The sequence below is a fragment of the Balearica regulorum genome, chromosome Z (assembly GCF_011004875.1).
Source record: "Balearica regulorum gibbericeps isolate bBalReg1 chromosome Z, bBalReg1.pri, whole genome shotgun sequence".
NCBI lineage: Eukaryota > Metazoa > Chordata > Aves > Gruiformes > Gruidae > Balearica > Balearica regulorum.
In genome coordinates, this window is record NC_046220.1 from 87,040,759 (window position 1) to 87,056,059 (window position 15,301).

The 15,301-nt window shown below is 46.9% G+C and overlaps 1 protein-coding gene across 14 annotated transcripts in view; it reads right to left on the reverse strand.

The window, feature by feature from the left end:
• ATP8B1 (ATPase phospholipid transporting 8B1) overlaps window positions 1-14,820 on the reverse strand; it is a 39,523-nt gene extending 24,703 nt beyond the window's left edge. For 2 of the 14 annotated variants that reach the window (XM_075740142.1, XM_075740131.1), the window contains exons 1-4: window positions 14,207-14,398; window positions 11,007-11,143; window positions 3,745-3,880; window positions 481-673 (exon numbers count right to left, since the gene is read on the reverse strand). In XM_075740142.1, coding sequence (XP_075596257.1) covers window positions 481-661 — 181 coding nt within the window. In that variant the 5' untranslated portion in view covers window positions 662-673; window positions 3,745-3,880; window positions 11,007-11,143; window positions 14,207-14,398. Of the gene's footprint in view, window positions 1-480; window positions 674-3,085; window positions 3,107-3,744; window positions 3,881-11,006; window positions 11,144-12,588; window positions 12,945-13,410; window positions 14,156-14,206; window positions 14,399-14,811 lie in introns of those variants that run through there. The other 12 variants (XM_075740144.1, XM_075740138.1, XM_075740146.1 and 9 more) reach the window with 10 other exon arrangements.
• Between the last annotated feature and the right edge of the window lie 481 nt (window positions 14,821-15,301).

Here is a 15,301-nt window from a genome sequence, read left to right on the forward strand (position 1 = left end):
TGGAAATGAAGAAAATCATGAGGCTACAAAATTAGCACTGAAACTGAAACCTCAGCTGCGCAAGACTTAGAAAGCAGAAACACATGCAAATCAACTGACTAAATGCAGCAAATTGGCTTATGCTGGTTCACGTTTCCAGATGCTGGGGAAGACAAGTGTCTGAAGTTCTGTTCGAGCTGTTCTTGATGTACAGGCTATGAACATCTAGGGCCTGCCTTAATTAAGATGAGGTCACTGTGCAGATCATTAGCTTTACGCAAGAAGTGGTGACACAGAACTCTGGTTGCAGATTGGAATGAAGCTGATTTTCGTTCTGATAATTGTTAAACTGAATTGCCATCAATTACTCCTCCACAGATTCAGATAAGCCCTTCTAAATCCTACCTAACAAGCACAAAAAATCAAATTGATCCACACATGGCCTAGTCTCTGTATTCAGGACCATTTACTACCCAAATCAAGTTTCTGTCAGAACGTTACCTTTTTTCAATGGCTCTTGGCTCTCCTCAGTGTCTCTGTCGATTCGCTTTTGTCCTGGTTCAGCTGCAGGCTGTCGACTGTCCAACTCGTCCTCTGTTTCATCGTCACTGTATGGCATCACCTCATCGTTGGGCTGGGAATCCTCATCGAAGGTGGTCTCTGAATCCCTTTCCGAGATCATGCTGCTAGCGCCCTGCAAGCATTTTATACAAGTTAGGGAAAGGAGTTAACACAGCAAGTGCTGGAAGCCACGTCTCCCTAATTTTCCTCTGTTGACGCTAGTCACCAAAACCTACATCTGAAACCAGTTTCCCTGGAACAGTGCAGAGCACAAGCTGGGTTTTCAAGCACAGACTAAAGTCATGAGGCAGTTATTTTCACAGCAAGTCCTTCATTACTGTTCTGCTATATGTAATTACACGTGCTCACAGGACAAAGAACGCCCTGCACTCGTGAGGCAGCAGACCTGGCACAGGATGTAGGAATCAGGGAGCCCTCAGTCACCTCACTCCAGCGCCTTCCGACAAGTGCGTCCTCTTCATTTCTAACTATGCAATACCCAAATTTGTTGTACTGAAGCTTAAATTACTTGCGCTTGTTTCTGCAGATCAACACTTCCAAACGGGTTCTGTCCTGTCTGTGCTAGGCACTGTAACAACTGTAAGAAAATTAAAACTCGTGAGGAGAGGAGGGGGCTCCATCACCTGTTTCTGCCAGGGCCCTGAGGGCACCAATAAGCCTCTCTGGCCCCCACCAGCCTTGCCTGGGCCCCCTGCACCCATGGGACCAGGAGCCACATGTTGGCTCAGCCTGCGGCCCTGTCTGAGCTGCATCAGAGGAGGGCCAGTCTCCAGCTGAGCTGTGGCCACGTCTGTGCCTCCTTTAGCTCTGCTTTGACACTGCGGACCTCTCCGGCCATCGCTGGGCCTGACCTAACCCTGAACCACACATCAACTTCCCGGCTTGACCCCGGACCTGCCGCATCACCGTGGCATTGCCTTATGGCCTGGACTCTGGCTGGACCTGGCCCCTGTCTCGGGGTCTGTCCTGCTTGCCTCCTGAGCCCTGCGACCCCCGTCCTCTTGGTTTCCCATGGAGAGCAGCCCTGCTCTTGCTCTCCCTGGCAACTTCAAAATAAAATCAAGTAAGGATAGCTGAAGCCAGGTAACATGATGTCCACAGCAGCTAGCTACCAAGTATCCACCCGTTCATCCATCTCGCAAAGAGAGCCCGGTTTTGTGAAGGAAGGCCAGTGCCACCCTACAGCCCGTATGCTGTTGCCAACGAACCAGCAATCCTTGGGGCTGACACCAAACCCTGTCGACATCCGCATTAGTTTCCATTCTTGCAAAGCTGAATTGTCTCCCGTCTTTAATATCTGAGAGACCTATCAATACTACATGAGCACTTAATATGCTACTCAAATGACACGACTGTTGGCTGGAGCCCAAAGCATGAACACTCATGAGCCACAGCACTGCCGTGCTTGCCCAGCACACAGGCTAATGTTGCAAGACTGCCAGTTTACAAAATAAACCAAAACCACCAGGTATTATACAAACACACAGTTTGATTTAATAGGAATTAATACAACTTCTCCCAAGAGCCACTCAAGCTGTTAAGAGGCTGCTCACTGACGCAATTAGCCAGAAATATGACAGCTAACACATAACTAACGTAGTTGTGGAACCTGAAGCTTCTGTGAAAAGATCATTTGTTTTCCTAAATAGCCTTGGAGTTAGGGAATTTGCCTCAAGATGCAGGAGATTCAACCTCAAACTCAGACAGCTGAATACCTCACTGTGATATTTTGGGTTTTTTCCTCATCTTTTTACCCCTTTTGTTCTTTCTCAACTACTATCCCATCCCCATAAAATCTCGTATTTCACCCAATATAGAAAGGAAGAAAAGTATTAATCAGGAACCTGAACCAAAAATTTATCTCTAGAGCAACCTGCTCATCCACAACTTAATGCGCGGGGCCAGGACAAAGCGCCCAGACATCATTACTGGCACCGGTCCGTGATGCAATCCTCGCCGTTTCTCGTGCGGTGGTGAATGAGCAGCTGGCGACCCAGCCCTTGCTGAGCGCGGTGCCTCATGCTGCAGGCGGGCAGTTGCCCAACCCACGTCAGGGCTCAGGAGGCCCCAGGTTACATCGTGGTTTCGCTCCCTCAGCAAGCCAGGCAGATGCTGCTGAATCGGGTATTAAGTCTTGCCCCTTAGCAATGCTGCAAACTCTGACTTGCTGAGCAATGCTTACAGCCAACACAAACACTGACTTTTTCCAATTTTTTTTTCTATCTGAACAGGGATATGGACAATCCTGCCCTCAGCCATCAAACCCTTTGCTTTGCAAGCAAGCCACAGTCAGACTCTTCACCCGCGTGTCTACTTTGGTGTTTACAGACACTTAGATTTTCTTTGCAATGAATGTCTGTTCAGGCAGAAGAAACTCCTTATGTTTTCAATCCTAAATTGTTTGACTGTTACACAAAGTCCTTTTAGAGCAGGATGTAATGTTCAATTCCTCTTTGAAATAGATATAAAATATACATAACTGCAAGAAACCCTGCAGTAGTCAAGGATTCTGCGCTGCTAATACCTTACATGGGGACCGCTGGAGAGGAAAAGTTGAAGATCCTTACATGCACAATCCTTAAAACAAAAAATACTACCAGGCCTTTGAATTGCTCTCACTTTAAGACAAATAAAATAAGGTCATACCCCAGCACATAGAAATTCAGTCTTTAGCCTATTAATCTTTACTCATTAACTGTTTAATGATTAATGAATTAATTAATCAGGCAAAGGGTTAGATGAGATGTCAAAAACCCACTGCATTTGTTTTCTATTATAGATGCATAGCTAAATGGAAATACCTAAAATACAAACAAAGGCAGCCTGTGATGCTAGCTGGGAATGCCAGGACAATGGTTTGCTGGGGGGAAGTTCAAATTAATTATATTCACTTTACCTCCTCAAAAAGCTAAACTGCCAACTGGAAAACCCCGCTAATAGAGGAGATCTCATTAACTGTTACCCCGCAGGCAGCACTACTCTGTCCGCTGAGCTGCTCTGTGCTGCAGGCAGCGCCACTGCCATTTCCGCAGAAGGCGTCCGTGATTTCAGGCAGTATTTACTAACCCTGATACCACGAAACACAGAGGGCACTGTGTCTGCACCCAGAAACCTCATCACAAACATCTCGGTGGGTGGCAGAGTCTCCTGGGAAGCGTGGCTGCCTGCCTGCTCTGTACATACCGTACCCCACCCTCGGGGACCAACAGCAGCCGAGGGGACGGTGGTCCGACTGACTAACGGGGAGCACAGGCGCGGCTGCCAGTGAGCATGTGGCACGGAGGAGCCCGGGGCTGGCTAGGAGACCGCAGAAAGGCACCTGCAGTCGAAAGAGAGCAGAGAGGTGTTGTGGGGCCAAAGGCAAAGGAGTCTTCCAGTGACAGGGTGACAAATTGGTTTAGAGTTAAGTTTCTTGACACCTAGTCTGCATGAAAAGGACTAGCTGAGATGTCAAAGCGATGTCAGAAGTTCAGAGGAAGGTGGAGAGCGATCCCGAAGTGAAAGAGGAGACGGGAGGAACCGGCAGCACGGAGCTGCAGAGATGCCAACTAATACTGAGCCAGCAGGGGACGGAAAGAGAGGAGAGCGCACGTCTACCAGCACCTGGATGTGGGATGGACACAACAGAAACCAAAGCTGAATTACACATGGCAGGAGGAGAGGCGGCTGCTACTGATTTTTTGCAACGGTCACCGTTCTGAGGAGAAAAAAGGACCTGCCTAAGTTTATTTACTAAAATGGCAGAAAACTCAGGTGCAAATTCCAGTGCTTTGGTCACTCAGGTTTTGCGTCTGCTCATGCCTCAGGGCAAGTACCAGCCAATTGGGAATAACTTAAACCTTGTAAAAAAAAAATTTACTGCATTTGTTTGAAGGCAGTAAACAACAACAAAAAATCATCTTACGCTAAATTCTGCTCTGCACATGACACTGTTGCAAGAACTTGGGGTCACAGGGAGTATAACTTTAATGCTGCAAATCAGACAGTCACTCAAAGTGGCCCTAAAACAGAGTTACAGATCCATTTAGAACGAGTCATATGTACGGCAAAAGAATTTAAATGCTACTGAATTTGTTATTTTTATTTATTGTGGATATAAAAACCTACAATGTGAAGCAGAACACAATTTCATTTCCCTTGGCAACACGTGCACAGTCTACAACCTGCCATCGTATCCTTAGCATGTTGTTCTGCACAACAATCTCACACATTCATGCAATGCCTAGTACAGCAATTTCTCAAACCTTGCCACAGATTGTTGTTTTAGAACATAACATCAATATTTTAAGCAAGAGTCATAAAACAAACTCAAATAATACAAAATACAAATTCAGAGAGACGTTTCTGAACTACTTTAGGACTCTGGATTTAAAATAGGGGGAAAAAAGCTACATCAAGATGTATTAAAAAAGTAAATAAATGAAAAACCCGATCCTCAGATATTTTGGGTTTGTCCCATATTTCTTCACTCTGAAAAGATTACAAGAGCCATCACTACATATTAAAAGAAAAAACAACACTAAACCAAAGCGAAACACAGGTAAATGCAAACAAGCTTCCTGCCTCAGTATGATCCTGAACAAAGTCTTTGTTGGGCACCTGTCGAGAGGATCCCAAGAAGAAATCTAAACTGCAGCTGACTAATCACTGCCTCGGCAGGCAGAAGGCAAATATGGAAACTTCCATAGCTGCACTAATTCCACATTTATTGAATCATGATCATCTGCCATCCTTAACATCGTAATCCAAATATAAAGCTGTCAGGCTTCATATTGTTGTGAAACAAGGAAATGCATTTTGCCAAACCAGTAGGGAAATAGTCTTCTCCAATAAAACAGCAAAAACATAGTTATAGAACACAGTAACATCGATGTCCGGTTCAATAAAATGAGAACATATTTTAATCTCACTTGAGAAACTCCATCAAACATTTTAAAGGCAGTACTCTATTCAGAGCTCCACCAATGAACTAGTTAAATGATACTTGTTTTCCTTGTCCACAGGAAAAGTGTTGCAATAGAGTAACAGCAGAAAAAAAAAATAAAAATTTTGCAATTTCTCCACTCAGGTAGAATTTCCATGTTCACTAATTCATGTGTTTTTAAAAGCTTTCCTACACTTATTAGATTTATTTCTTTACTATGTGTTACTGGAGAAAGAAACATTGAAAAACAAACCAGTACTCACAGGAGGACAGAATATGCACTTCCAAAACTGCAGCTAGAATACCACGTCTAACATTGATCTCTGGGGTGAGGGTTTCCCCCAAGGACTTTCTAGCAGATGCATGATTACTCCAATTACATTTTCCCCTAAGAGATAGAAGTAATTATTCTGCCATTTCAGCTGTAACACACCGCTCACCTTGCCAATAACTGAGATTTTAGGCTAAAAAGGGAGCATGAAACAAAGACAACCTGTTAGATAAAGACAGCAACTGAACTGACGCTTGCAGGACTGCATCCAACCAACCAAAAAAGAAATCGGAGCCCCCGGAGTACTGTGATGGCTCTATCAGAGCAGGCACCTGTATTTACGAGACTCAAGTCCATACCCCAGCTTATACCTCGATAGGTTTAAGAATGATTTTTCATCCATGGGCACACATTTGAAGAAAAGCTCCAACAACGTTTGAGAACTGAAGTTTGTAATTGAAAAGACAGCTCATGATCCACTCTTGGGGAAGGCTGCAGTTTTGTTTCTTTTAAAATAACCTGGTCACCAACATCTAGTCCTGGGCAAGCAAAACAAAACCACCACTTCCTAAGGATCAATTTATCCATCCTTTCTGACAATGCAGATATAAAGCAAAGTATTTAATCCAGATGACCATTTTGTAAACCTGACTGTGGCAAACGGCCTCTGAAACAGCTAGGCAGGGCACACCGAGACATGACTGGGGTAAGTAATCCCCACTTCTTCTCACTTCTAACAAAACCAGCAAATTCGGCAGAACTCTGAGGAACAGAGACTGCTTCAGATAAAGGAAGCTCTGCTTTACATAGCAAAGCAGGAGATAGACAGAGATGCACGCATTTTGTCTTAAGGCTAGCATTCTCCATCTGAGATGACAGCAGTGGCCTTCAAACAGAAGGAAAAAAATTGGCTTAAAAAAGAGCAGAGGCAATGAGCAGTACAATTCAAAGCGTACGGATGGTTCATCCGGTCAACGTGCAAAGATTTGGTTTTTTCACCTGGTAGCAGCAATTCTAATTGCTGTTATTGGCTATTGCTATGTTCAGGACCTAAGAAGAGAAGGAGGATTTCTATGAGTTATTAGATGAATACATCCAATGCAGTTGCTTAAATGCAAGATGTTTTTATACCATGAAACACAGAGGAAGGGGTAGCAAACCACACCAGGAGCCCAACTTCTTACCACACAAATTCTCAGAGGATTCTGTAAGTATCAGGGAGAAAACAAAATACAATTTGTTTTATTTGTAAAGTGAAATTCCTACAGTTCCCACCTAACATTCCACTGACTGGTACAAACGACAAATGAGATAATAGCTGTAGGTGAGCATTAGATGATCTCCAAAAGAACTGTTACCTTGGGACACTGCACGGCAGCCCATCTCCCAGCCTGATAATCATCAAATTGGTAACACGGGTTCAGTTAATGCCTCTACAGCTCTTGCTCGCTATTTAATCCTCACATAGCAGCAGTCAGAACCAAAGTCCTTCGATGGCGAGATATTGCGTTTCTATTCTCACTTCAGTGATCCCAATCAAATGCTTTAATAGAGTATCATCCTTCATTAAAAATGTATTAATCAACTAATCTACCTGTAACATGAGCTTCTACAAGGAAACAGGCAAATAATAAAACTAGATTTGCTTCCAAAATATGAGAGACAGATCACATATTGCTCAAAACAAATATGAAATGTTACTGGTAACAAGTGCTTGGACAGGCAGATAGAAGTATCTTTTGAACAACTCAAACCTTCCAGCTAATCTTTTAAGAAAGAAAGAAAAAAAAAAAAAAGAAAAAAAAGTACTTACTCGAAATAGCATGAATCAGCACAAATGGGCCAAGGAAATAACCTTCATCCCAAACGCTACTAAGCTTCAGTTAGATTGCCATGCAAATTACATGCCTTAAGCTCACCAATTTCTATAACTACTTCATACATTACAGTTACATTTACTTGATTGAATGACTACTTTAAAATAATGGAACACCTCCAAAATTACATCTTCAAGGAGAACGATTTCTGTCAGTCATTTGTTCTGAAACACGCTGACTTTTGTATCCGTCCTTACAGTATGCCACGACCGTGGTAAGGCCCAGCTCTTGAAACGCCTTGGAGAAAGGCAACCTCTGGAGTTTGCATAACTATTTTAAGTCAGCTGTGACTGGAGACGTGCTCTCGCTCATCTGAGGCAGTCTCCATCAAGTACCATCAATGCAGTACATTAGCAGTGGGGCAAACTGAATCCCAAAGCTGAAGCCTCAGCTCCTCAAAGCCAACCAACTACACTTTGCATTAGGCAAAAAACCATAGTTTACAATTCAGAACGTATCATAGACGGCGTGTGCCCTTTAGCGTCATCTTAAGTGCTCCCAATGACCGTGGCGCAGATTGGTGCATGGTACAAGTAGAAACAGACTCTGCCCAGACATTGCAGGCAATTCGGTCTTGGCAGCTGACGCAGAGGCACAGCCCAGTTCCCAGTGCCGCTTCAGGAAAACAGAACTGCTGAACGCTTATACCGTGCATTGCAAATGGGTCAGCTTACAGCCAAACCGCTCCAGCGGAAATACATCAGAGCCGAGGAAATAAGCACAGGTTTGCTTGTCTGTCAGAGCTCCCACAGCTCAACAATTCCACCTACAGTAAAGACATTCTGGGTCAGGCACGCTTTTCTGAAAGAAGTATGCTCAAACCACGCTTGAGAGCATAAGCTAATATAAAATTGAGGTAGTAAGGAAACAAACTCCTGACCTTACACACCTTCTTCGTTGCACTGTGACCCTGGAGAAAGTTCCCACTTTGAAACTGCCAACACATGCCTAACATGAGATGACTCACAATTCCCACCAAAAAAAAAGGTTAAAATTCAAGTTACTAAAATACGGCTACAGATAAAATGCTCGTGGTGAAGCAGTGCACCTACAAACCCCAGAACACACGTCATACCTGATGAGTCTGAGACCTCCACCACACAACAGAACCACAAAAGACTCAAACAGCACTTTGGGAGCTCAGGCTATCACTGCAACATGAGGAATCCTTGGGGAACCCGTTCTGTAAGCAACTGGTCTCCTATGAGTCAGCCTGGCTATGTCATCTACTGCTGTCATTCACCCAGCCCCAAGGTTTATACACATATGTACGTATAAACACACACACACACAATGTTTTACATATAAAATATATACATTTTGATTCACAACAGTTCCTCATCTCACAGAAAAAAATATAAAAAAAGTCATTTCAAGCAATTTGTGACCACAAATTGTGCAGAGGCTACTTAGAATTTAGCCTAAAAAGCAGAGGTTCATTTTACTTTCCACAAGCATTAGCATCATAAAGTTAATATCTAGTTATATCTACTGATCAGAAACAACACAATCTGTACACTAACAGAGAATGAACAGTAACATCAGTATTAGTATTTACCAGAGCAAGAAGACCTAAAGATGGCTAAACTCTGGTGAATAATTGATTTCTCCTTATGTCCCCTTATCACCAATTTTGAAATTTCAGTGCCAGGATAAAGACCTGGGAATGCCCCAGTGCAGACAACTGATGGAGAGTTACATACACACAGCTATACGCTAAGGTGGCATCAGCCCACAGCGCCTCACTCAAAACTTTAACATTATGTTTATCAACTCACCCATGTTTGAAGCGGGAGAAGTGCCATGATTGTGCAGAATAAGGATGCTGGAGAAATAAAGACATAAGCAAACTTGCACTGTTACGTCCCACTGGATAAACAAACTGCTCTGGCAAAATGTGTGTCCTAGAACGAGGCCATTCTGCCAGGACGAAGTGCCTTGGCACCGCGCTGGGAGACAGCGACAGCGTCTCTGTCAGCTTATACTGCAACTGGAAACACACACGCCCAGCGTCATACAATGTACCGAGGGCAACCACTCATTAAAAAAGGTGTTTCCAAAAAGGTGTTTCAGCTATACCTTTTTAACCGTGAGGATCAAGGACTTACCAAACTGGATTACTTCCAGCTCCAACAGACTTTTTTATTGGCATCATACGCAGCCAACCTTGTAATATTCACAGATCTTTCTTTCACAAGGAATCAGCTCCAGTCCCTCCTTGGATGCCATAATGACCCTAATTACCTGCACCATCAGGAGCTAAACACCAGTGCAAAATTATAACACTTTGGTACCACCAAGCTCTGTGAAACCTTACCTTCTCCAAAAGCTATTCTTTCCAAACTTGGTTGAAGGAAGTGACAGTTTCTCCAACGAACATACTGAAGCCTGAGCCAAATGAGCTGAGGCACCAAAACGCTGAACCTCCCCCCCCCCCGCCCCGGAAAGAGGGAGTAGTTTTGTACTGTTGACAGATGTCCAAAACCAATCTTGGGGGGGAGAGAAGAGAGCGAGAGAAAGAAGAGAGAAAGAGCACAGTATCAGCAGAAGAAAACGAACACATAGGGCACACCAGCTTCCAAATGCCATCACTCCTAAAGCTTCCCATCTCAGTTCTGCATGATCACACCACCTGGAAAAAGCACCTCATTTGAAAAACAAAGCCTCATAGAGGAAGAACTAGAATTAAATTAGCGGCTATTGTGTACTCACCAATATAGCTACCTATTAAAATTTTAAGATTGTTATGTATGAAAATGAGTATGAAGGACATTCTAATATAAGTGAATTGATCACTACGAGCCAACAGGACTCTACACAAGGAAGAGATTAACTAGTCACCAACAATTTAACAGGAAATAACAACAAAGAGACCCATAGCCTACAGTCCAAGCTGCCTGAGGCTAAGCAAGGATGATTGAACATAGGCCGCTTGCAGAGACAAAATTATTTTACCCATTATCTGCACTAGGATTTTTCATTAACAGATATGCAGACTTTCCATCATTTAAAGTCCAAGTCAAGACAAGTTATCTTTGCAGAAGATAATAAACTTGGTAACCTTTGTTCAAGCCCTAGGTTCGAGTGTACTCTGAAGGGGTTTCAACCTGCCTTTTACACAGATCGATGTGTTGCCTCTCAAGGTTCATGTTATAAAAGAGCATATCTTAATAAAGGAAAAAAATATTATTTTTGTGCATACAGAAACCGTATTGTTGGGCGTGGAAGATTTTTGGAACTTTAAATAGCGTTATTTTCCTAGATATTACCCTCCCCTGTGAAGGTTACTGCTACCAAGGTTGGAGCTTACCCAGTAATACACCTTTTCTGTCAGTATCTAAAATTGACATTAAAGATAGTTTCCTAAACTGACCTTTATCCAACGCAGTTTGTGACTCAACCAAGAGACTGCATTACAGACGTAGCTTGAAATGCTTGTAGCCTCAGCGCACAGAAACCACCGGCTGCTCAAGAAGAATCCCCTGTATTGGACTTTAAATCAGGCTCCATCTGTAACGAAACAATGTTAGAAAATGTTTTCTTGGCTGACTTCCATCTCAGGAGACTATGTGCATGCAACAACAAAACAAAATTTCTTTTAGGCAAATAGTGAAATTAACTTGCCTTGCAAAGATTTCTTAACAAAAAGAATAAATTTCTGTGTAGCTCTCCAAACACTTTCATGCTATCTCCTCTCAGGCAGAAAGTCACTTTGGCAAATGACCTGATTCTTTCCTGTTTTCTCTACACTGCTTACTCTTCCCCCCTCCTTTTCTTTTTGATGTTGTTGTTTTTTTACATCTCCCTGTTCATAACTGTACACCATTTTGTGTACAGCATCCATGAGCTTGCTGAAATTGTCCATCTCTACTGTCAAATTAAAAATATATTTCTAGTTTGTATAAGAACACGTGAGAAAAAAACCACACAGCGCTAAACACACCACCACACGTTACAGAATAATTTTGTAAGGTTGCAAAAAAGCAACGGTACAGCAGCAGTTCTCTGTCAGAGCATAGCATCATTCAAGCAGGGTTGAGAGCTCATGCACCCTCAGTCTCCCAGGGATATAATGAGAACCGTGTTCTTCACCCCTGACAAGTACAGAAACACAGAGAGGTTAAGTGATTTGCCCAAGGCCATATGGTAAGTCACAGACAGAGCTAGGGTTAGGTTTCAGAAGCTCCTGTACGTAATCCTGGTAATCCTGCATTCGATTACGTCGACACAAAGCATCTCGTTTAACAGAGGCCAGATAAAGGAAACAGCCAAGGAAGAACATCTAATGCCCTCATAATTAAAACAAAATAAACCAAACCCCTCCCCATATTTAAATACAGGTAGCATGTTATACTCCGGCCCAATACGATTACCTATGTCATCAAAATAAAAGCCACAACAAAGGAAGAACATGGAAAATAAGTTCTAGCTAAATTAAGTAGAGGGCTTCAATACAGAGCAAGTGGCTTTTTGAATTCACCATCACAAACTGCAAGGCAAGGGACTGGCACTCACAGGCTGTGACACAAGGGAAAATTAAATTAACAGAACAGTTTAGAAGTTACCAAAAATAATCTTCATGATACCTCTAAGTTAACAATGGGACAAATACAGGCCTGGGAAAGATACAAAAGCAACCACACTCTGAAGTGAACATCCATAAGAGCAATGCAGAAGCTGACAAGGAAAAACAAAATGACCAAATACCACTTGACGCCTGAACCAGACTTTGAAGAGAAAGACAAATAAAAAGCCAGAACCAAACAGAAAATTGTGAGCAAATCTGAGCCAGTGAAGACACTTATGGAGGGAGTGCAGCTCAAGGGCTCTAGCAGCAGCTACAGAGGTCGGGACCACACAAGCACCAGGGAGCTGAGTCCCACTGGCTCTTCAGCCATTTGCATCCAGACCCCCACCACACACGAGGTGAACGACACCGCACTGTTACTCATTACCAGAAACTATTTATTGCCGGAAGCTCCCTGTACAGTATGTCTTCTTCAGTTTCAAAACCTCTCTGCTGACATTCAAGCCAGCGGCAAAATGCTTCATTAGCTGCTCCGTTTACCACAGCTCCGTTCAGACTCCCAGAGAAGGGATGCTATTTAAGTTATAGACACAAAGCAGTAGGAAACAGGACTGAGATACTGAGTTTGTGGGGGGTTCAAAAACTGCTTTTCACCTCACAAGTCAGTGACTGACTTCACGAGTAACTTTTTCAGTATTTTCAGTTGCAGAGCTATGACAGTTCCTTAATATGGGCACCTATTACTGCTTTAAAGCCTGTATGAACATTGACTAATGAGTAATCACCCCACAATCACAAAAGCTACTTTTCCTTATTTATAAATAGAGGGGGGGGGAAAGCCAGAAGCCGAGCAACTCGCCCAAGGCCCCATAAGCCAGTCAGCAGAGCGGCGGGAGCTGCCAGAGCTCAGGGAGAAAGCTGCGCCGCCTTCCTTCCCCTGCGCCTTACCTCCCAGCAAATACTTATTCTTTCCTCAGCCCCAGGTTCCACGCTGGGGACACTCTGCGGGAAGCGTGACGGTCAGCTGACGCACACCTTGCGGTGGGAGAGACTCAGATCGCTGCTGGGTTTAGGTGGACGCCGCCCCGGCAGGCACTGAGGGGAGCAGGGACCCTCACGCGTGCGAGAGGCGCCGGCGGGCAGGGCAGGGCAGGGCAGGGCGGCACCCGCGGCGGGCAGCGCGGGCAGGTCGGCCCCCCTCCCGCGGCCCCGCGCTGCCCGACGGGCAGAGCGCGAGCAAAGGCCTCACCTGACAGAAAGGCCCCCGCACCGGCCGCCTCACGGTCCCCTGGCGAAGCCGCTCTCCTCCGAACGCATATCGGATGGTGTAAATATTCATGGCGCTACCGGACCTCGGCAGCCCAATGGAAAAAGAGCGCCCCGGGGGCCCGGCCCCGCCCGAGCGAACAGCGGCAGCACCGTGAGGCAGAGCCACCGCCGCCTTCACACCCCGAACCCGAACCAGCAGATCGAGGCATTTCAGCTTTTAACTCTTCTCGACAAAAAACCATCGGGCTTCAGATTAAGGAGGTGATATTGTGAGAAAGAAAATCGTTTCGGGTCCACCCTGGCGTGAGCTCTGACCTCTCCTGTGGCAGCGGGAGCAGGAGGCGGCGGCGGTTCGTGACAGAGCTCTGCCCTGAAGCCCCCGGCCCGCCACCGGCCGCTGCTCCGGGTAGCCGGGCTGCCCGACGGGGCCGACATACCTGCTGGATAACGCCCCGCCGTGCGCCCCAGGCCCGCTCCGGGGGCTCCTCCGGTTCCGCCAGCGCCCCGGCCCTCCCCGCCTGTGCTCCCCGGCCCGGCAGCCCGCCTCGCCGGACTTCGCTACCGGCCGCAAACCCTCGCGGAGGCGAGAGGACTACCCCGCGGCTGCGGCTAGGGACAGGCCCCGCTCCCCTAGCACCGAAGCGCCCCAGTCTCGGCAGGAGCCGCTCACGGCACTGCCCGCTCCGCGGAGCCGCCGCCCCTCGGCGGGTGCAGCCGGTGGAGGCAGCGCCCCGCTCCCGGGAGCGGCGCGGCCCCAGCCCGCCCGCCGGCAGCACCTGTGGGCGGGGGTCCCGGCGCCGCTCGCTCGCTCAGGGCCCTCTCATGCCTCCGACAGCACCGCTCCCGCCCGGCCTCCCGCGGGGAGCCGCCGTCAGACCGGACAAACGAGTTTCCCCAGTTCGCTGGACCGGCCCCGCCGCGCAAGAGGAGGGGAGAGGCCGCGCCGGCCCCGGTCCTATGCCTGGCCCCGGTCCTATGCCTGGCCCCGGTCCTATGCCTGGCCCCGGTCCTATGCCTGGCCCCGGCCCGCCCGCTCCCCCTCAACCCGCGGCCCCGGCCCACGAGCGGGGAGGCGGCGGCGGGACACTCCCGGTTACGCGGCCGGAGGCGCCGCCTCTCCCGGGCCGAGCAGCGGGGGTTGGAGTGCGCCGGGCCGTGAGCAAGCCCCCGCTCCCGCTGAGGTGCTGGAACCCCCTTCTCGTCTGCGCAGCCTCCCCCACCCCCCCCCCGCTTTCCCGGCGTCGGGGAGGGCAGGACAGGCGCCGGTTCACACCGGGGCTCAGAAAGGAGCAGGATGGGCTCCAGGGCCTGGAGGGCGGGGAGCTGAATCGTGAGGGAAAGATGTCGTTAGCGGTAATAAAGAACGAACAGAAAGCGTTACCCTGGACCAAGAGGCTTCGTCTCTCGCCTTTGTCACGACATGCCGAGCACAAGGCCGCCCCCGGCGCTGCCCCTCTGCCTGTCGCCGCGCTGCCGGTACCTGGCGCCGGTGCCCGCTCGGCCCCCCAGACGCTTGCGCGGGGGGGGCTCACCCGGCAGGCTGCTCCGAACCGCCGGGGGAAGAGGACGCAGCCCCCGGGTCCCTCCTGCTGTTTGAAGTGACAGGATTACTTTGTCCCGTCTTAATTAGTAGGACTGTACAGCGTTACAGAGAAAACGTTGAAAGAGGTGCAGGATTTTAACCTTTTGGCCGTTGTAAACGGTCAGAATGGACTCCCTAGTCCTTCTAAGGAAGGCTTGGAGAGTTGGAGGATGCTCAGCCATGGTATTGTTAACCCTTGAGACTGATAGTTTTGTTTATTAATGAATAAAGTGGTTATATTTAGGGTTGACAGTGGTGCAGTTCTGCTATATGCTGTATCTATTTGCAA